Genomic DNA, 22,510 nt, shown 5'->3' on the forward strand with positions numbered 1-22,510 from the left:
GCTATAGATGGTCGAACCTATACCTCGTGAAAGACTCGATAAGTTTTCGAGAAGTCACACAACAAAACCAAAATGTGAGAAATGTGAGTTCAAGACACTTCACATGACTGTTTTGGAGGCCACAAATATGGTGAGAACACAGAATCCAACCGTGTCGTATCATATCAAATCTTGGAAGAGAACATAATGATGATCATTATGAGACATGAACGAATCAGATTATACATGATGTGGAACATCAGCTGACGTTTTGTTATACTTGTCAGCCACAAAGTTTGCAACATTACTGGAAGAAACAATGTCCCACAAGGTGGCAGCAGAGTAGAGTTCTGTCCAGGGAAGCGTTTCAACACTTTCAGGATTTATGCTGCACACTGATGCGTGTTGAATTATACGTCACAAACAAATTGTGTCAACGTGTGCCAAATGAAGAACAGATGAGTGGGCAAATATTCTCCAACACGTCACAGGTCAAAGTTGCCTTCATGTACTTGCGGAAATATAGTTGAGGTCAAATGCATGAGAGGGTGGTATATATAATAAAGAATACCTGCAGAGATGTGACGTAATTGCAGACAATTTGTTAATAATGTTACTATTTACTAATGTATTGCACCACATGTACAATAATTATAACAGCACATTTTCATAATTAAGCCTGAGAGACATTTTCAAGTACAGCAGAGCTCTGTGACATTAATTTCTTAAACGAGGCAGAAGCCAAAATAAGAACACACAATAATTAGTTTATTATCTTCCAGCCGTTTGGTTCCAGCCAAAAGCACTTGAGAATCCAACGGAGCACATTCAGTGTTTTATTGTGAGTTTAGCAATGCAGTGCAACAGTTTAAAGAGCACAAATCATACTCCTACTTTGTTTTCCTTGCGCGCCCCCATGTATTGTAAACTGATGACCCCGAAATGTAACCAATAATCAAATAGTTTAGGTGTTGTTTGTTGTTGTGTTTAATTTGAGGCCTGAAACTTGTCCAGCTAAACCTCAGCACACTAGACTAATATTTCAACCTGTTGCGCAGCAGAAACAAGCTGCTCTACACATTCATATGGCGCACTATTAGCATTCATTTGGAGTTGTATTCTTGACAACCTGATAAAACCTCATTTTGGGTGCCACTATTTCCTTTAGATATGTGGCTCTTTAGCTTGTTTTGTCCACCATGCTAGCTGCTAACTTTGCCTGTCGTGCTTGCTGTTGCTGGGCCGTTACTGTAACCTACAGTGGGGTTCATCGGGGCTTCTCTGCTCAAAACAGCAGCTCGCTGCAGTGGAAACCCAACTAGATTTTGTCAGTGTGTACGTAACGTTAACGCTAGTTTCTTTAGCCTTCAGGTTAATGTTGGCTGTAAGAATTCTTTGCTTCAGTTCACTGAAGCGTTTGCATGCGTTGATGGTCGTCAGAGCGGCTCCGGGCTGTCACAATATACACACGATTATCGCGGGGCAAACGATTTCACGGTAACGATATCATCACATCATAGAAAACTAATGCCCGGGCAAAATATTACATCAGATTTTCACTACATGATTGTCATGGCCTCAATATGAATGATTTACGATATTATGGCAATAGTTATATCAAATTTGATCAAATAAATAAAATAATAACATCAATGAAACTCATCTTTAACTTTGTTTATTGTATGTTTTGTCTCTTACACGTACACTCAAAATACACGTGTAGGGAGGCGGAGTCTGTTCATTACTGTACAAAAGTGGGATTCAAGAGCCTCTGGAATAGGCCTATTTACACTGTCATATGTGTATTGTTACCATGATATCAATATTTCACTTTTTTAAAACATCATGGTTATCGTGAATACCAAATAAAAGTCATTACAAGCAAATACATGAATAGTATTATTTTTGTAGTTCCACCATTTTTGTGTAAGCTAAAGAGACAACTAATGACGACCCCAAACTGGGTCGGTTTATCATACATATGCTTACATATTATCTACTGAAATCACATTCTGCCCAGTACTTTTCCATTAAATAGATGCTCTCCCATCGCCCCATTTCTTCATGGTAGTTCAACAATCGCCTCGGCGTTGTTACCAATGTTTACGACAGTCTTTGAAGGCAGCACGGTCGCCCCTCAATAAATCAGCTCATAATAATGCCATCAGAGAGTGTGTTCACGGTCGGATCCGCTATATTTCCACGTCCCGGGCCATCTGCGGTGAGGTCATCGTTAAGGTGGGCGTCAGTGGGCGGGGCCACCGCCCCTCCAGTCCCGCAGCTGCAGCTTTTGCAGGAGAAAGAGTGAAAGTTTAGAGAGAAGGGGAGAAGCAGATGACTTCAGGTTTTTGTTCTGCAGCCTGCAAAAAAAATCGCAGCCCGAGGAGGGACACGGAAAGTAAGTTCAACTAGAGCTAAAAGCACGTGAGAGTTACCTCAACAATGTACCACTCAGAGCTTAAAGCCTTTGTTTTTAAAGAATGTCTGATGGTCAGTTATCATGTTGTCCTGCGATGATGCTGCCGTTTGCATCGTGTGTGACTGTTAGTGGTTATATATATCATGCTTTAAAGTTGTGCCCTGTCTTTCTAAAGTCTGTCCTCGGTAGATCTGAGCTACAATTACAGAAACAGACTGTTTTATTTAAGTTTTTTTTACATAATTTTAGACATGTGGGTAGTTCACAGTGCATTACGTTTGATCACAGTACATAGATACTTACAGTAGCTTTTAGTCAATTAACCAATTAGTCGATTGTCAGAAAATGAATTGGAAGCTCAGACAACTTCTGAAGATGTCACCTGAGCCTCTGGAACTTTTAATGAGCTTTTTTTTTTAAATTTCATTCAATTGACTAAACGATGAAAAGATTAGTCTGAACATATCCAGGGTTAATGAAAATAATCTACATGATTGGAAAGAAACATAGGCCTCTTTTTCTACACATATCTACATGCACCTATACAATAAATATGAATCAGGCCGTTTTCTTTGTTTCTTTTAAAATGTTTTAAAAAATGACTGTCTTAAAATCCCAGCCCTGCTCTTTGTGTCTACTTGCAGTGAAGCGCTTCAGATTCTTATAAACTGACATTTTGACCTTTTAAATCGTCCCCTCCAGCAGGAGGTGGGACTCATGTTAACTGACTTCCATGAAGGTGAAAGCCGTTTGTGCATACGACCCAAAAGCCATTCTGGCCTTCCTCACAGCACGATGCCTCTGACATCAAGTCATTTTGAAAGCATTTGTTGCAAAATATCCTCATGAGCACAACTTCTTCAAAAAACATCTGGTCAGTGTTTCTTAAGAGAAAGGCAGTAGAGGTTTCAGATTTCCAGGTTCTCTGGTTCCGGGAAGATCTTGAGATTGTGTTTTGTGCAGAATGTGAAAAGGGGAGCCAGAACATCCTGGATACGTTTTCTCTGTTTAGATTCGATGTTGCTCAGCGGCTGCAGCTTTGTCCAATCCTAATGCTTTCTTTATGTCAACTCATTTCACACAAGAAAAATTATGAAAGGGATCTTTTTCTTTTTTACGATCAGAAAGTTTGGTTCTGTAAGCATCGCCTGAATGAACCTCAGTTTATATGTATACTGCCCATGTTTCCTCTAATGAAAATATCGCTGTTAGGACCGACACATTGTAAGCGGACCCAGAGGCTGTGGGCTCAGTTCCATCTGTTCATTCTGTAATGTGTGTGTGTGTGTGTGTGTGTGTGTGCGCTGTTTCCAGCTTGTGTAAGCACTGCCACGTTACTATGAGGAAAGTAGAAACCCTGCAGTTGAAGGATCATCTGTTTCCTTGCCAGATGTTTTGACACAAAAGCGCAAGATTTGGAGCTTGTGATGTTAAACATGTAGTGGTCGTGGAAACACAGCTGTTGATGAGTCTGTGGATGGTTTCAGTTGTGTTCCGAGTCACGTTTTGTCCGACCATGGGCTCGTGGTTGTGTCAGTCAGTCTGGCTTTGAATTGTGATTTACTCTTAGACGCGGGGGCCTGTAGCCATAAATCATGTGTTTTTCTGTTGGAGTTTGTCATTACGTCACCCTGCAGCTCTGTTTCAGGCTTGAGTCCAGCTCTTCTTGGACTAATTTTCTGAAGTTATCGCAGAGACAACTAACGAATGATTAGCTCTTGAGACACATTCATTCGGACACAGTCATTTTCACAGAATAGTTGTGCAGCTTTTTCCACATCGTAGCATTAATATTTAGCCACTTTATTCCATCTATTGACACATCACAATAGTAATTCAAGCCATAGCAAGTTTTGAAAATGTTTCTATTTGCTGTTGTAAAGACGAAGGTGTCCTTTGTCATGTGAAAAATCCTGTGCTGCATATGGACGTAATACCTTTAGAATTTTTATGTTTTTTGAAAAAGTATTAAAAAAGAATACCGTTCATTTGTGGACAGTGCCCTTAATTGACTGCAAAAGAAGTAATCTTATTTATTCAGTCTCCAAAACAATAATAAAAGTAAAGATAATTAATTTAAAGCTGCTATAAACACCTTTTCACCACGTGGTGGCAGTGGCTTCAGCTAAAAATGCAACATTGACATATGTGTGAAGCTGTCCAAACATGTTAGCAAACTAATGGATTTTTACACAACTAGTAGAGCAACATTAGCAACTTGGAGTTGTTTAATTAACTTCATATATTCACTCTCCTTTTAGCTCTGTGGTCTCCACCAACTTCTATGGCAAATATCTTGATTCTAAATGCTAGTTGCTAACTTCGTCGTCTGTTTGGCGCAGGGTGAGAAGCATACAGTAGGTTTATCAGAGCCTTTTCATTAAAAACAGTTGCCTGCGGAGAGAGGGAACCAAAAAAACATTTACAGGCCAAAACCAACGCAATGAGCTGATAGACGCTAAAACGGGAACAGCAGAGTCGGGTGATGATTTTTAAGGGGGGTTGTCGCTACAAGTGACCTCTTTCATCCTACACATCGACATTTAATCTGTTGTCAGTATGAAAACATGGTTTAGTGCAGCTTTAATATTCCATGTGGAACAACAACATGGCGAGAAGTCCCTTCCCATACTTATTCTTCAGTCTGATTCCTCTCTAATAAACTATTGTGAAGAACCATCTGAATTTAATGAATGCTTTTCTCTTTTCATCAGTTCCGGTCAAAATGCCGACCACCCTGTGTCCGCCCTGCTGCACTGTCGTTCTGTTAGTGCTAATACAGCTGGCTCTTGCCCAGTACGAACACCTCGGCTACCCGCCGGGCTTCCCTGACCCGGAACAGGAGCAGTACAGCGCCCCCCAGCTGACGCCGGACACGCCCAGGATCCAGCTCCGCTTGGCGGGGGACAAGAGGAAACACAACGAGGGTCGCGTGGAGGTTTTCTACAACGCTGAATGGGGCACTGTCTGTGATGACGACTTCACTATCCACGCCGCTCAGGTGGTGTGCAGGGAGCTGGGCTACCTGGAAGCCACCTCATGGTCACCTTCTTCAAAATATGGGAAAGGACAAGGTAGGTAAAGGAACACACTGTTTTGTCAATGTTTGTCCTCTTGTCGGGTTGGAAACATTCAGTGTGCAACATGTTCTACCTCCACAATCTTCAAACTCGGCAGCTTGGTCAGTGACTCTACGCTTCAAACTATGACGGTCCATGTACCCGTCTACCGTCAGTTTTGTTTGTGTCAATTTCCCCTCTTAAGATGCATGCACTGTCTTTCTAAAGAAAATTTGGTTAGGTTTATGAAAAGATAGTAGTTTGGGTTCAAACATGTTTGTTACATAGGTAAGTAGGCTATGTTGCGTAAGCTCTGTTACCTAAACAACATAATCAAGTTCTGTAATGTGCGTAACTCTAAATATGTCCATGTTGACTTTAGGTTTCACACGGGACACGGACACCTGTCTCCCGGGCTAAAGTCTGCTTGTGTTGTGTCTTTTGTAAGTGACGTGAAAACGTCACGTATCGTCAACTTAAAATAAGTCCACACTGACTTTTTGGTTTCACTTGACTTCCTGCTTTTCTCCCGCCATGACACTGGCCTCATAGAGCATCATAGTTTGATGCGTAACCTCTGACCAAGCTGCCCTATTTGAGGGGAGTGGACTGCAACATGTTACGTTCTCTAACAAATATCGTCATATTCCTCACAATAAAAATGGATACCATTACATTTTTAATACAAGGCCAACACTGACTGAACATGCAGTATATTGAAGGAACCCATATGCATCATCTTTCAATGTAGGACTCATTTGTACTGCTATGCAATGGAAACTGCTTCACAGTAAATGCCTCACCACTTGTAGAAACCAGGTTTGCCTTCAAAAGAAATCCATTTCTCCATTGTTTCCACTACCAAAGGGATGAAATTCCTCCCCATGAAAGCACCGACCGATTTCTCTTTTGTCTCTTCAGGACCCATCTGGTTCGACAATCTCCACTGCACAGGCAAAGAAAAGACCTTGGCACTGTGTCCCTCCAATGGAATCGGCGTTTCAGACTGCAAACACAGTGAAGACGTGGGCGTGGTGTGCAGCGACAAGAGAATACCGGGTTTTAAATTTGTTAACACCCTCCCCAACCATGTCGAGGTAAACTCACTCACTCCATCAATCACTTCTTTCGCTTCGAGGCTTCGTGAACCTTTTGTAAAACTTCTGTTGTTTTTCATTTACATTTACTGTCTGCCCAAAGGACATGTGTTTGTTGACACCTTAAGCTTTATTTACATGGAATGTAAATCATACATTCCATACATTACAATATATATGAACACCGGAAGTCTCATAAACCCTGTTCATACTTGGAATGCGCAACATAACTGCCTTCTTCTATCTGTTTTGGTAATGGCGTTTTGTCTTTCAGAGGGAGTCTGTTACTGTACATCAATCTTAGTTATGGCTGTATTCAGGCAGGGCCGTTATGGAAGAAGTCACAATGCACATTATATATTGAGCACCTGGTGTACAACAGGGAGCAGTGGCACAGCTGGAGAGCACCATTTTACTGCACTATTTATCAAAAAGTTTTCTCTCACAGGCTGTTATCAGTGATTGATTTCCAAACTTATTTTGCTGTTGAAGCCCAAATGAATGAACATTTACTGCATTCATCATGCATCTCATCATCTTTATAATTTATTGTAGAATTGTGCTCTCCGTGTCATATTGGTTGTGACAGACAGATTAAAACAGAATGTCCTCACCTTTAGAGACTGGTATAGGTCACGTTCCAAAACCGCTGGATGCTACGTTTCCCACGATACAACTTAACAGGGACTTTTCTAGCGTGGTCAACCAGACCCCCACTTTGTTACACTTTCTATGACAATCCCTAGACTCAAGATGACCCTGATGACATCACTCAGGATTTTCTTTCAGACTTGACAAATGTCCTCCAGAGTTTTCAGTAAACGGTATACAATTGTACAATGACTAAACCCCCTTTAAGTAATACATTACCTAGGTGTTGGCTGGAAACAGCTCCGTACACTTAAAGCCAATCACCCAAAGTGACTCTGGTTTAATAACCTTTCTGAATGGCCTGCTGTGTGTCACTGCAGGCAGTGTGTCAGTGAAAGTGAAGTTAAACTGGTAATTATTAGGTGTTGCACTCATAACTGTCAGAGTCGTCCGTCCGGACCCTTCCAAAGGGTCCGGTGAGCATCGCTCTCCGGGCCGGCCAATAAGCTCCGTCCTAATTGCCACCAAAAGCAGAGCGCTATCGCTCTGCTCGCTGTGCAGGGCTCATGGATCCACATTCCAACGTTATGAGCAAACTGCAAACCAGAACTAACTCTCTCTCTCGCTCTGACCCACTCCTCTACTTCTTTAAAAAATAATAAAGCATTTTTCATAAGGCACTCAAAACATGCGCTGACATCCTAGCAGAGTTTTTTTTTGTTCAAAAGCAACTGTTCGGATTTAGACGTTGTTCTGGTTGGCTTGAATTGAAAAACTAGCAATTGAGTCCCGGAGCTTGTCAGCTATAATCGTTCTTTCACAATAACAAGGTATCAAATGACAATGAGAAAACAATGTGGGTTTTTCATAGTGACATCACATGAATCTGCAGCGTCTCTCTACTTCACCGAGATTTATAGTGAGTTTAAGCTCGTTGCTCGTTGTTGTCTGGCACACGACTGGGCATCGAGATGCTGCTGCTATCGTCGCTGACGTCCTGGCTTTGTTGAGTCAGATATGGTGGAAACAAGCTGTCTGAGAGCACCCAGAGCTCTACCTCATATTTGTAGAGGCCCCAAAATGTACCATCATCTGTGGTTCGCCATATGTGTATCTATGGTATGAAGAATAACGTCGCTGCAGTACTCATGGCTATTCCGAGTGCTGATTGAGCAGACACAACGTTAGTCGAAGCCTTGCAGTAATCATCCAAACTTCGTTCCGAAAAACAAGCATTTTAAAAGTTGTTTGCTTGTCGTCTTGCAGCCGGAACTATCAAAGATTCCGATTTTTTTTACAAATCAGTATTATTATGTAGTTATTTCGGCATCCTTTTTATCCCTTTTTTTGCAAATTTATTTTAAATTTTAAATTACAGCAAATGCAAATTCAACCCCTGCCTGTAAATGATGTGTAAAATCTGTGGAGCTGCCCTCTAAAGCTGCATTGTGGGAGGGGATACCTCCAGCCGGCTTCCTGCACACAGGTTTACAGAGACAAATGGTAAAGATTATGATTCTCCAGGGAGCTCGACTGGAGAGGTCTAGACGTCTAGAGTCGAGCGAGAATAGTAGCTGAAAAAAAACATTTTCCATTCACTGAGAGAAGTCTGGCCTTATCAAATGGAAGTGGTAGTGACTCACCCCCACTCATTCCGGCGCGTAATAGCAGCCATGACGACATGTTGCTGTACGGCATGATTAGGACTTTCAGTGTGGTTAGGAGTCTGCACGTAGAGGCACCGCTGCCCTCTCAGGTGATGGCGACCTCAGTACAACAGCCAGCCAGTCCACCACAGAGGAAATACCCGGAGGGTGAGCTAAGAGGGAGGTGAAACATGAACCTCTTGCAGGCACGTGTTGCTGACCTTTGACATGTGTGTTCAGATTCCTCTCTGTGACTGCTTTGTCTTCTCACATTGTTGAAATGTCGAGTTTTTTTTTACCGACTTGTAAACTTTCAGGAAACAAACATCTCATTCCATGAATTCGTTCGGTTGTGTTTAAAGGGGTTCATGTGTTTTGCATGGACTCCAGCGACTGCATATTCAGCATCGCGTCTGTTGGCTGCACAGCAAACAGCGTTCAGTGCTGCGTCTCTGGAATACTGACAGTCACATCTCTCCACTGTTTATTTGTGTGTTCCTGTAAGGGCTCGAGGAAGTCTGCCGCCTCGCCTCAACATTTCGGTTTACGCAGAAATGGCTACAGAGGTCCGACCTGTTATCGTGCACATGCATTACATTCCATTACATTCCACTTCAAACCAATTTCAACATGAAGAAACTCAGGGCTCGTGAAATGTGATGTTTGGCAGTGCCCGTGTCCTCGCTGGTCCTGCAGGCCGCCGCATTTATCCAAATTATGTGAAAAGCGATGCAGTCAGATTTCTCAACCTGATTTATTCAAGTCCACTACTCAGAAAGGGACAAAAACAGCAGTTAGAAATGTCTGCGAAGCGGCCTGTGAAAGAGGAAGATTCGTAGTCATTTGACTTTATGTGGAAATGTTAACTGGTGTGGAGACTGACTTCACAAGGGAGCATTATAGAACTGTCTGTCGGCCGTGGAGAAAGGCTGGAGAGTTGTAATTAGGGCTCAGTATTGTAATCTTTCTAGCTTTTTTTTGGTGCAAACGTCCTCAATTATAAATCATCAAAAGCTTTTGAAAATGGGACGTAATGTTGGGCTCTCACACAGTCTTCTCACTTTATAAAGACATCTGCACTGTGAAATACTGTTTATTAGTAACTTTCACACATTAGTTTGACTTTCACTGGGGAAAACTTCTATTTTTTAACAGTGTCCTCTTATTGTCCAGCTGACATGATTATTCATCAACTGCTTTTATAATCAAATAATCGTTAGCAAACGAGCGTTACCTGGCTCTGGCGTCCGATCGGCATCGATATTCTTGTCTTTGTCTTATATCGTAATGAACTGAATACCTTTATGTTTTTTTATTGGACAAAACAAACGATTTTGATGCCTTCACCTCGGGCTGTAGGACCTTGCGTAGCATAGCATCATTAACATGTTTCCACTTTTTAATGATCAAAAAGATCGAGAAAGAAATTGCAGGATTATTTCAAAAGGAAAAAAAATTGTCAATAGTTACAGCCTTTCATATGAGAGTAACCTTCAGTTATTACTGTGCACTAATATATTACAGCCATATTATTAGGGCTAAAGCTGCTTATTTAATTTTGTATTCGTCCCTCGCAAGGCGTAAGATAATGCGTTCGGTTGTGTGTCTGTGTCTGTCCACAGCTTATCTTGCACACTACTTGACCTATCAAGCCTAATAGATTTTGTGCACATTTATGAATATGCTCAAGGACTTCTCTAGGATGCGTTGATTCAATTTTTAAATTACCAATTTTATTGTTTTATACCGTCATCGACTGAGGACGCAAGTGATCAACAACTGCTTCACTAGCAAAAAAGCATTTCCTGAAAACATGACCTGCCTAGTCTGTTGCCGGCCACATTTTCTGCCTTTGTAGTGGTTCAAAGACTGACATTGATGGAAAAGTTTGGTCTCATTTTGAACCCGGACGACCAGATTAGTTCCATACCCGATATGTTATGATCCACTTAAGTTATAGGCTTGAAACAAGATGAATAAATCCCCATTATTGTTGTCTTGGCTGCCAAGAGTAGCAATTTGGTGAGATTCAAGTGTTTTGGAAGGGAGAGACTCACCTGGCTGAGATCTGCACTCTATTGATTCCGCTTTTTGATTTTTATATTGTTATTTGTGGCCAGAGTTGTAAATACAATGTTATTTAATTATCCTTTTTATTAATGTATTTCTTTCATTTCTGGGTCATTGCATCAATACTGCAAACATTTCGTCCACATTTGTAAGATGGCACAAAGACCGGTTCATTACAATCATTTGCGAGGTTGATAGATACATAGAGTCCCCACTTCTAGACTAGATCCGGAACTCTCCTCTCTTTTTGCATTTTTCATCTTCACTTTTTTCTTCTTTTCTTCTCTCATGCTCCCTCCTTCCTCTCTCTCTGCTGCTCGCCCTCTCATAAGTAGATTACAAGCAGCCATGAAATCACCCCAAGCAGAGTTTACAGCTCCCATTTTCCCCTCTTTAGTCATTTTTTCCCTCCGAGGCCTTAAGGTCAAATCTTTCACTTTCCTCCCTGTACATCTCCAACGATGTTGCGGTAGGGTGCCGTAAATTGCCTTGTCAGCCCGTCATCACATTCACGCTATGAACGTGGATTAATACACGTCTTCCCTTTGTGTCACAACCTTACAATGGTTTTAACTGTTTAATTGTTTCACACATACTGTAGCTGTTGATGCTTCTGCGGCTATGTAAAAGCTTTCGCCCCCAGGCATCACATTCCCACAGTGCAACGCGGGCGGATGTTTAGCCTCTGGAGACTCTAAAATGAAGTGCTCCGTCTGACTTTAGTGTGAGTGGAGGATCTCTCTCCGGGCAGAGCAATTGCTTTCACAGACAATATCATTATTTTATGTTTAAGACAAACAGGCATCAATGTCATAGGAAGTATGCCTTTAATTATTCTGTCTGTTAATGTTTTTCTAGCCATGTGCAGAAGGGATTCGTCTAATTTAATCGGCTGTGTTGTTGAAGCTATGTCGTCTGCTAGTTCTTTCTTTGGCTCTTCTCCACAGCTGTTCCTTTCTTCTCTCTGTCACAATGTGTAACATGTGTCACATGTGCTGACAGAAAATAACACTTGTTATCTGGCCAGTGTTTACGGTTCAACTCAATTTTAAAACTAAGCATGAAAGTTTATTCTTGACCTTAGAAATAGGATTTTGACAAAACAATCCCAACTCAAGGACAACTCACAAGCTTTTTGTGGAGCTTTCAAACATCACATGGTCATTATAAAGACCAGACCAACTAGAGAACTTAGCAAACTCCATCCGAAGAAGGTTGTGTTGTATGGTTATACGCTATGTGCAAAAAGTTAGTAAGTGGACATTGAGAGAGGTTTTTTTAGCTGCTAGTGAGGCTCTAGTAGTGGTAATGTCAGTTGGTCCATACTGAAATATTTCATTCACTTTTGAATTCATTGCATAGATTTTTTTGTACAGACAGTCATGTTCCCTAAAGACTTGACTTTTCCTCTTTTGTCAGCATGAAATTGACATTTGTAAGTTTGACTGTAATGTTTCGTCGACCGTTGGATGGATTGCCATGACATTTGGAAAAGACGTGTATGTGCCCCTGTTTTAATTTTTCCACTTTTCATTTTGCGTAATTGTTTTGCGTAAGACTTAGATTTGTCCAATACCCTGGTTTACAACAAAGTACCTGCAAAACTTCTAATTAGCAAGTGTTAGCATGCTAACAAGCTAAAACTAACAGTGTGAATGTCATGTTGTTCTTATACATCAGTGCCAACTGTGTGTGCACAAGGGTTTTGTGTTTCTGCTCTGTATGGACCAACTGAAAACCTTCCGCATATCTCACCTGCTATAACTTTACATACAGTACAGAGGAGCAAATGACCAATGAGTCTAAACTGCTGTTGTGTATTTAATAGGTTTGTCACCCTGTCATCTTTGTCGGCTCTAATAATGATTTACTTTGTCAACAGACAAAAGTGCAAAGAATGTTTACTTTGAAATACAAAATGAGACTAGCAGTACCGCCAGCCAGATCCCTGAATCCACTCCCAAGTGTGTCTTTGATTTCCACAAGTTTTTTTGTCACTTCAGCTTCAATGCCAGATGAAAGTAGTTTATTTCCATTCAATCATTGTCCTTGTAATTTACGCTCCAGTTCGGGGTTTTTAATGACTTTGTGAAACATCTGCTTTCAGTTTGTTGACAAAAGCTCTTTTAATGGATTTTAAAGGAGGAACTGCACACTACGGACATCCTGCATTCTCTAAACACTATCTCTGAAAACATGTTATCCTCAATTTGCATTGCAGCTGGTCTGTTTTCCCTTCTTGAAGTCCAGATAGGGACAGCAGACGTGCCTGAAAAAGGCTGCGGCTCATTGGAACTCTCAGAAAGAGACGTGCAACTAAATATCACACTGCATGTGAACCCAGCGTCGTGGTATTTTGCTGTGGATGTGAGGTGATTTCTGCTGGCAGAGAGACTTGTTCAGGTCCTCTATTGGAACCATATGTTCCATGCACTTTATTTGTTCTGGCAAACGCAGTCTTGACTCCGCTGTGGACTGTAGAGGAAACGCGTACTATCTCACTAAAAACTATGGCATACTGGGTTTACTCTTCTTCTAGTAGTCACAGATGACTGTGGGCAATATAAAGTAACTGAAACAATAGTCCATAACTATGCAGGGTATTTGAATATTGTTTTTGTGAATTATGTCGTGGTTTTTATCCCAAGTGACTTGTTGGGAGTGAGAAACAAATGACTGGGACTTATTATTATTGTTATTGGGCCTTTGGCCATCCCCCTTTTTCAGAGACTTTTCAGCCCCCTTTGTCAGAGACCTCTAACAACAGTATGAGTATAATGGAAAAGGGTTTCTTTTAAGGTGTAAAACAAACCCTTTTATAATTCCAACTGAGAGGAAACATGAATAGTCAAAGAAACAATGTGCTGTAGAAGATAATCCACATTGTCAATGGAGACCACGGTGCAGTAACTATTTTCTGTTAAAGAAATACTAACTTCAGCTAACTACAAGCCAATGACGACAGCTCAAGGACTTAGCAAATAGCCAATAAAATTGCTGCGGGGCAACAGGCGTCAGCCCACTTGGTATCAAATACAAATATAAATAATAACAGCAGCAACCAAAGATCTTTTTATGTCTTGCATTAATCCAGAATTGTATTAATTTCCAAGTGCTACTGAAACCACACCTTTTCTGCTTCCCTGCAGCAGGTCGGGCTTTGCCCCACTTGGCCCCAACTGACCTGTCGCCTCTAATTACATGACCATGAGTGTAGTGGTGTAATTAGTCTTCCAAATCGAGGAATTTAGGCTTAAAGCATTGGTAATAGAAAAATATGTATCACAACCTCAAAGTAGCCTCTGTAAAAAGGAAACTGAGTTTGAGATTGAGGCCCCTTAACCACTCCGGTCCAACTCATCCCACTAATGGCTTTTCCATCTCTGCCACTTTTCCTCCTGGACAAGCAAAGACTCAGGAAGGGCCCCCTATCCCGGAGTGTGCCGAAACAAGGCACACATGTTAGAAATCTCTTTTTTTTTCTGCAGTCAAAGGGCCGTTTTTGTCCATGTGATGAATATCTCATCTCTGAAAAGTCAGGGGAGGGAAAGGGACAAGTTGGATCTCGAAATAAATTAGAAAAGCTGTTTTTCAGACTCTTATATAAGTTCTGTTACATGCACAGACAAGGGTTTGGCATGGATTTTGTTTATCTCACCAAGATTTAGGGTCAATCCGTTTGAGGGAGAGGGTATTTTGTTTCTCTGTTTACAGACATTCAATCTTGATGTTTAAGGACCAGCATGCCCACAGCAATCTGCGTCAGTACCCCATTGTCCTGTTTGGTTGGATCTTCAGTCAGTCTGGATTTCCTTACTGACCCAACTCAAAACGTTCGTCTGCCACTGAGTCGTGTACTGTACATCCAGTAAACTTAGACAAGGTCACCATCGCCACATTTCCAGTCATTATCATGTTCCATGATTTCAGCCTCTATCCAGTTTCATACCCTCTGCAGTCCAGACCTCGTTGCCTCTGACCAGAATGATTAATGTGGTTATCTTTGGGAGAAAAAAGTAGAGGGTAGCAAGACTAATGGTTTGTACCTTTCGCTCTGGTGGCCTCTGCCCTTCCCCGGAGGCAAATGCCAATTTAGGAAACCCTACTTTGTCATTATTTGATGTCTAGGTTCTTCTTGGCTGTATATGAGAGGAGTATTAACTGGCCCCCCTGCTGCCAAACTAAGCTCCCTCCCCTCTGCCTGCACTGTCACGTAGCACAAGAATGTGGGTTTGGTCTGTTGGAGGGGAAAATGTTTATCTAATCCCTGCAAATAGTCTGAGAGGAAAGGCTCTGAGCTGATTTTTGGCGGCCTCACACTGCCTGCGAGCTAACAGGCCACTGAGCGAGTCTTGCTTCGATGCTCAGAGGACTGTCTTCTACGCTTACACTGATAAACACACACCATTCTTCAAAGTTACAAACAAAGATGGAAAACTGTTGAGTTGATCAATGTTCCTAATCAAAACATAGACACAAAAATGATCCATGTGTCTCGAGGAGACTGATGCGTAGTACAATATCAAATCAGATAGAGTTTTTTGTTTACATTTTCGATTGTGTTCAAACCGTATGTGTATGCTATATGAGGCCATGGAATTAAGTTCTGTAAAATGTCTTGAAGAATGTCGACATTTTCACCCACCAAAAAAGGGTCTGAGGCGGGAAGCCGTTTTTAGCTTCCAATATCTTCAAAATCTCCCACAGAAACATGAAATTTTCTACAAACACTTGTTGTGTTTTGCTGCAGGAAATAGGAATCATAACAGGAGTAAGAGTGAACGAAAAAAAACACTTGAGTTGAAAGATGCTGAAACGGCCAATAGAACTGAGGGTAACTGCATAGTTGGGTTGATAATAAACTGTGGATACGTCATTACAAGCCACCCCTCACTCACATTAAATATATACTGTATATCCAATCCATTGTGAATACAAAAATATTGACCAGATCTCAAAGTAGGCAGTTTACATGGGTTTAGTGTAAACTCGGGCTGCTCGTTGCTCAACGGGGATGTTGGGCAACTGGGCTAGTGAAAGTAAAACCTTTAGGGACACCGACACAAACCAACTGGTGTTCTTGCGTAGTAGTATGGGACGGTCCGTTGCCTCTTCTACTCAAGTCTGTTGGTGATGGTGTAGAGGTAGTGCGTTGGAAAGAAAAGGCAGTCACTTTAACTGCCTCCTACTGCATGTGTATACTCACAATGCTGAGTTTGTTCATTTTTTCTCTTCCGACTGACGCTTTCCACGTGTTGCACATGTTGCAATGGAATACTTTCGGCTTTTAAAGACAAACACAGTTGCAGGGCAGCTGGTGGGGTGTTAAGCATCAATAAGGTGATTCGCCGTAAAAATGTTTGAGCAATCTGGAGAAGATTTGCAAGCAGCGCTCACAGGGCTGAGCAGCTGTGATTGCAGTGTGGACCTGGGGTTCAGAGTCAGGAAATGCTGTTTCGAGACAGATGTATAGCCTGTTTGTATCACATCAGATCACAGAGGTCTGTCTAGCCAGAAAATGAAAACATAACACTTCGTGGCTCTTAAATTGACATAAATGAACATGTACTATACAGAAATGGACCAAAGCGTGTTTGTTATTGGATTACACATAAACACTGTACATACTTTGACAAATAACATGTCAGTAAGAACAACAGAAATAATTTGTCGTTAGAAAAAAAGGGTTTTATATGTTTATGTCTGTGATTAAAGCAAGTTTCTTGCTCATTTTATTTTTGTCCACAGAACCTTGATATTCAAGTGGAGGACGCGCGCATACGAGCCATCCTGTCGTCCTACCGTAAGCGGATCCCTGTGACAGAAGGCTACGTGGAGGTCAAGGATGGCGGTAAATGGAAGCAGATCTGTAACACAGAGTGGACGCAGCATAACGGCAGAGTCATCTGCGGCATGTTTGGCTTCCCCGGGGAGAGGAAGTACAACGCCAGAGTTTACAAGTGAGTACTCCACTACTGTAGGTGTGGCCCTGGAGCAGAGGAGGATTTAGGGGCAGGGATACTCAACTTTTGAGGGCCACTATTGCAAAGTAATAGCCAGGGGCCAGATAATAAACATACATTAATAATATTAATAAAATATATATTAATTCTTTTTTTATTCACTCTGACACCTTACTTACATTAATAGTAAAACAAAAAATATTTTCATTACCAATTTGGACATTCTGCACCCTATTGCTAACCAGATTTTGCCCGTTGGACGTAGTTTAGTATCGCTGATTTAGGACATTTGGGTGCATTTGGGGTCGGATGTCTGGGGAACCTGGGGTGGGTACCTGCTTTGTACATTTCGCAATCCACCCTTAGTTAACAGCCTGTCCTGTAGGGATCAGTCTCCATACCTTCTAGCAGTCCAACGGTGTGATCAATTTGTAAAAACTAATGATGAAACATTGTCCAATTGTTGTCATTCAAGAACACTACCACCAGAAGTCATTGTTAAAGAGTTAGAACACATTGAAGTAACTCCAATTTCTACATGTTCCAATGTGTGGATCAAATGTTACATCACAAGCCTTAATACAGCACATTGAAACTCAACCTGACTCTTGCATATTCAACATTAGTGCATTCCACGAAGCTGTAGCGATGTGTGAGCGACTCCCGAGGGATCTAAATCTTGCTTACACAAGGAAGCTTGCAGCCAAGCGGCCACAGGTTAATCACGGCTTACCATAACACATCCAACACTCAAGTTATCCTTGAATTTACTGCTGGAAGTTTCCTCCGCGTTAGGTAACCACAGCAGAGCACAGCAGCTCCCTATTTTCCCATCTACGTGTCAGCCTACTCCCGCTTCAGCCCCGTGAAACATCTGCTTTTTCAGGCTGTCGCTTGAAACAGCAGTAACGTCATCCTGATTCGGTTCCTGTGCCGATGCTCCCGTGTGGTTTTATCCAGGGTCACTTTGAGAATGCCAGATTTAAATTCAAATGTCTAAATAAAGACGTGAACAAGATGTGGGCCCTTGTAATGTGTGTGCGCTGTAGATTTTTCTAAATTGTAAATGATCAGTTTCATGCTTGTTGATATTACCGCTGGCACACGTGTTCACAAAATAGCCTTTTTCCACACGTCTTTACGACTCAACTATTTTCCTTTTGATGCAACAACAACAACTGTGGTGCAAATGCAACCCATTGCACCCAGTTACAAGCCCCTCCCCCTTCAACCCGTGTCTTGTGCTCCTCATTGGTTTTAGCTCCCCCGACAGACCCAGATATTTAGCCTGCTAGGTATCAGCGTCTGCAAAGCATCGGCCAGCCTTTTAGTGTGCGATAAAATTCCCAGTAAGACAACCTCCAACACGTTAACATAATGAATCACTGCTGGAATTCATATTCATTCGATTGCTGTATTTCAAGTTGTAATACCTTGCACAACGTATTACTGAAAATTAGATACCGCTGTTTTACCCTTGCACTTAATATGGGTAAAGCTCCAAAACACTGCTACACTTCCCATATGCAATGGTATGGAGTCATTTGAAAAACTTTACCCTGCCTGGTAAATATTCCTATCTTTCACAATCCATGCCGAGACTTTCTGTTATAGATTTTCAGTCTCAAGCCCCAAGCCGAGCTGACTCAGGTGGTGTCACTCGAGCTCTTTCAGAGCCACAGAAGTCATTAAACAACCGTTTTCATGGTTGAGTAAACTTTACAAATATATTGATATTTAATATCAATGGAGTTATTCTGCATTTAAAGGCCCACATTGTTGTGCATTACCATTAACTGCAGCTATACAGTTAGTTACATTTATCAAAGTATTGAAAAACTTTGACTATGAATGTGGAAAAATATTTTAAGCTTGGGTTGAGATTTTGGATGAGAAGTCAACTTTCACAGCCTCAGGACCAAAAGTTTATTCAATCATCGCTCAATTTGAACAGCACTGATATGCATCACAGCTGTGGTTGAATTGCATTTGAGAGCATTAGTTTTGGATAGCTTACAGTCTGTAGCTTCATGTGGCCAGCTCCCACATGAAAAACAAATGCAGCTCGGCCTATTTTAATCAATTTTTTTTCATGCACACCTCAGACATAAGATACAAGGATAGGACGTGCCGCTCTGCCAATGATGCTCATTAAATACATCATTTGGGCTCACTAATAAGTGGGGAGGAAGAGATTAGCACCCCACCAGGCCTGAAAGAGTGTCATTAACCCCAGTTTGTTCAAGTTCATATGGAAGAGTGTGAACTCTCCAGCTGTTAACTAACCTTTCACTTTTGGTGTTAATTATACAATGTGCTAATAGCATTGCCCTTGTCTAGTTTTGTGGCGTCAAGAGAAAGCATTGTGATGAGTTTCATAATTTAACTCAATGTTCCGAACAGTAGATCTAGAATTTCAACTGCAGGTGAATTGAGAAAAGAGTGCCGACATAAACCATCATGTGTATTTTGCCACTTGGTCGCAGAACTGCATGAATAGGTAAACATCACACACTTCATTGACAAGGTACCTTACGAATCACTATGCTAACGTGTTAGCAAAACAGTTGATTATTTACACATCTCGCAGACAAAAGTGCAATATTCACTCTCTTTTCGCTCAGTTTTTGGTCTCCACCAACGCCTGAGGGTAATATCTGGCTCTTAAGCAACGCTGTCCTTTGTTCACAAGCTAGCAGCTATCTTGTGAATCAGCTTTTTTGCCAAAGGAGCTGCCTGCTGCAGCTGAAAGCGAGGATGAGTTGAACTTATAGATAGTTAAAGACTCAGAGTCTAGTGATCATTTTTCCGTGGATTTATTACTACTAGCAACATCTCACACATTACATTATGGTCATTCGCCCATTGTCATATGAAAAATATTGATGAGTGCAGCTTTAATTGCTAGCTGTTTCTAATGGTAGTTGTTTCATTAAAATAAAAATACCTGTTTATGTGTTTGATACGTATACCCAGTTGAAAATAAAAACCGCTGAAAGATTTGTTTAACCTCCTTTCCTTCTCCGTCTGTCCAGGATGTTTGCTCGCCGGAGAAAGCCCATGTACTGGGACTACGCTGTGAACTGCACTGGCAATGAAGCCCATTTGTCCAGCTGTAAACTGGGCCAGGTTACATCAATGAAGTCCAATGAGACCTGTCCTGAAGGGTTGCCTGTGGTGGTGAGCTGCGTGCCCGGCAAAGACTTTGCCCCGACGCCCATGACGGGATTCAGGAAGGCCTTCAGACAAGAGGTAAGGTCCATTCTTACGTTCATCTAAAATACCACGCTATTGAGATGTTGTTGTTTTACACAAGCAAGTCCACAGTCTTAAAGATCTACTTGCTTTTCCAGTTCTTGCTCAGACATAAAAAATATTTGAACTTTCAGTACACTCATTTATGAAAAGATATTTATCCATGTATAATGAGCCACTGTCACAGTAAGTTCTTACTGTCTTCTGTCAGTGGCAAATGAAATGTGAGATGTCTATGGACAGTGTCAACAAACTGAAGTGGTAAACAAAGCTGTTTTTAGAAATAGCTGCACTGGTTCAGCTCAATTCACTGACTATGTAAAGGCCAACGCTGGCCTTTGCTATTCCCGGTCACTTCGTGTGCTGCATCTGGAGCTGATGTGGACAATTCGTTCCCATCAAAATTAATTATCGTCATCTTGGGGTTTCAAAGATGACACGATGTAGTGAAATTCTTGGCACAGGGCAAGGAAAAACAGCTCAGTGTGAGCTAACTTTTACTCTTCTCAAATGTTAATGAGCATGAAACTAGGGTCCGGAGTCAGAAAAGCTGCATCAGTACTGCAGTTTTTACACATTTACACTTAAAAAGCTGCTGCTTTTTGATTTCCTCACCAAAAAAAAAAAATCTGGAAAATCAAGATATGGTGCAAACAAGCCCTCCAAAACATAGTTTATAGCTCAGATTGGGTTCATGAATTCAGTTATTTGTATAGGTGCTGTGCCAGTTGCCAGTGTCTGCTATTTTTACATTTAAATTAATACACTATGTGGCCAGGAGTGTGTGGACAACCACACACGTTTGTGCACTGAGTTTATTAGAGGCACGGCTTTTCAGTCGGATGCCTTTGTCAGACATCATCTTATGATAATATTTTCAGCCTTTCTTCCTCATAATTTAATTTGCAGCTGTTCATCAGGTGTGCATTAGGTAACAGTTTGGTCTCGGGAGGTTGGTGATGTTGCGGACAAGAAAACCTCATTACAAGATAAGAGGAAGCTTGATATTTGAAACAAATATTGTGCTTCCGACTTTTTGGCAGCACTTTTGATAGTTCTTTTTAGCTGCTGCAACATGACAATAGCCCCAGAAAGTTTGGAACCCCATCACACTTGAGTGGACTGATGTCTGTGCCATCATGACATCAAACACAAACCCAAAGCTGTATAGGTTTTGATTTTGTGTTAAAGAAACTTTTCATTGGCACATACCGTTAGTAAGTCTTCACTTGACATCCTACTGGTTCCACAGGTGCTGTTGTCTTCCTGATTCTGACCTTTGACCTCCCCAGTGGGTAAAAGAGGGATTTCTTTCTTACTCATGCCCTTTGCAGATAAAAAATAGGCATTCTTTTTTCTTAAGGTTTCAGTGGATGTAAAACTCACTTAGTCTGTAAACAATCGCAGCAACTTTCAAATAAGAACCTTCTAAGCTGACAAGATTTCTGTGTGTGTGACTCCATCCACATTCCAATGTGAGGTTTGAGCTTGCCTGCTCTCTGTCACGTTCCACAGCTGAGTGCCGGGCTGGGAGCGGCGTGCCTGACGTCACATTAGAAATCTTCCAACACAGTCAACAGGTCTGACGAAACGGAATTTTATTCTAAAACCAGATATTTACCTAAAAGGACTTCTCCAACGTGCGGCAATTATACAACTGAAAGCAAGGAAATACCCCGGCCTCAATGATGACATCGATTCTTTTGTGAAATATTGCTTCAGGAATCATATAAAAAAGATATATTTTAACAAATAGAACTATTTTAGTCGATATGTGTTTGAAGTCATAAACAGAAACATAAATCAAACATCACTCCAGGAATGAAATAAAAACTGTATTCTAATATGTGAAATGATTGAAGGTTCAGATGATTTTGTAGCTGGAATGTGTTAGTAGGCATGAGATGTGGACCAGGGTATATAAGTCACATTGTATCATATCTATTTGTCTTTTAATCATTCCCTCATCTCCTGTTTCTTAGTTCTTCTTAATTCTTGCATTACATTTACTTTGCTGAGTCTTCATATATAATGTTTTTTATGTATTTTCCTTTCGTGTTCATTAAGTTTATGAACATTTATTTGTGGGACAACTAAAGATTATTTTCAGAATCTGTTGAGCTGTCCATAATTCTTTTAATTGCGGCAAGGAAGCATAAAAAGGCTTTTGAGAAAAATGTAATTTGCAATATGAATTGCATTTGTAAAATGGATGCGAACACATTAAAAGCTCAGCTACCACAAACTTTGACCAGTGCACAACCAGAAGACCTGAGGTCCTGGTACACCTATTGGGCCTCTTGGTGCTCAGCATCTCACTTTATGTATTGGGTTGGGAATTGATATGGTTTTATTGATACCTATGCCATTATCGACTCTGCGATCAATTTTCTGTGTAGAAAACAATTCCGATGGATCATGTGGAACTGGT

The 22,510-nt window shown here is 41.2% G+C and overlaps 1 protein-coding gene across 2 annotated transcripts in view; it reads left to right on the forward strand.

Annotated features, from left to right (window-relative positions):
• The first annotated feature begins 2,295 nt into the window (after window positions 1–2,295).
• Window positions 2,296–22,510, forward strand: part of loxl2b (lysyl oxidase-like 2b) — a 33,755-nt gene continuing 13,540 nt past the window's right edge. For both annotated transcript variants that reach the window (XM_031875832.1, XM_031875833.1), the window contains exons 1-5: window positions 2,296–2,377; window positions 5,113–5,472; window positions 6,379–6,554; window positions 16,610–16,821; window positions 19,860–20,076. In XM_031875832.1, coding sequence (XP_031731692.1) covers window positions 2,314–2,377; window positions 5,113–5,472; window positions 6,379–6,554; window positions 16,610–16,821; window positions 19,860–20,076 — 1,029 coding nt within the window. In that variant the 5' untranslated portion in view covers window positions 2,296–2,313. The remainder of the gene's footprint in view (window positions 2,378–5,112; window positions 5,473–6,378; window positions 6,555–16,609; window positions 16,822–19,859; window positions 20,077–22,510) is intronic.

Source organism: Anarrhichthys ocellatus, unplaced genomic scaffold (assembly GCF_004355925.1).
Source record: "Anarrhichthys ocellatus isolate YVR2014 unplaced genomic scaffold, GSC_Weel_1.0 scaffold97, whole genome shotgun sequence".
Classification (NCBI taxonomy): Eukaryota; Metazoa; Chordata; class Actinopteri; order Perciformes; family Anarhichadidae; genus Anarrhichthys; species Anarrhichthys ocellatus.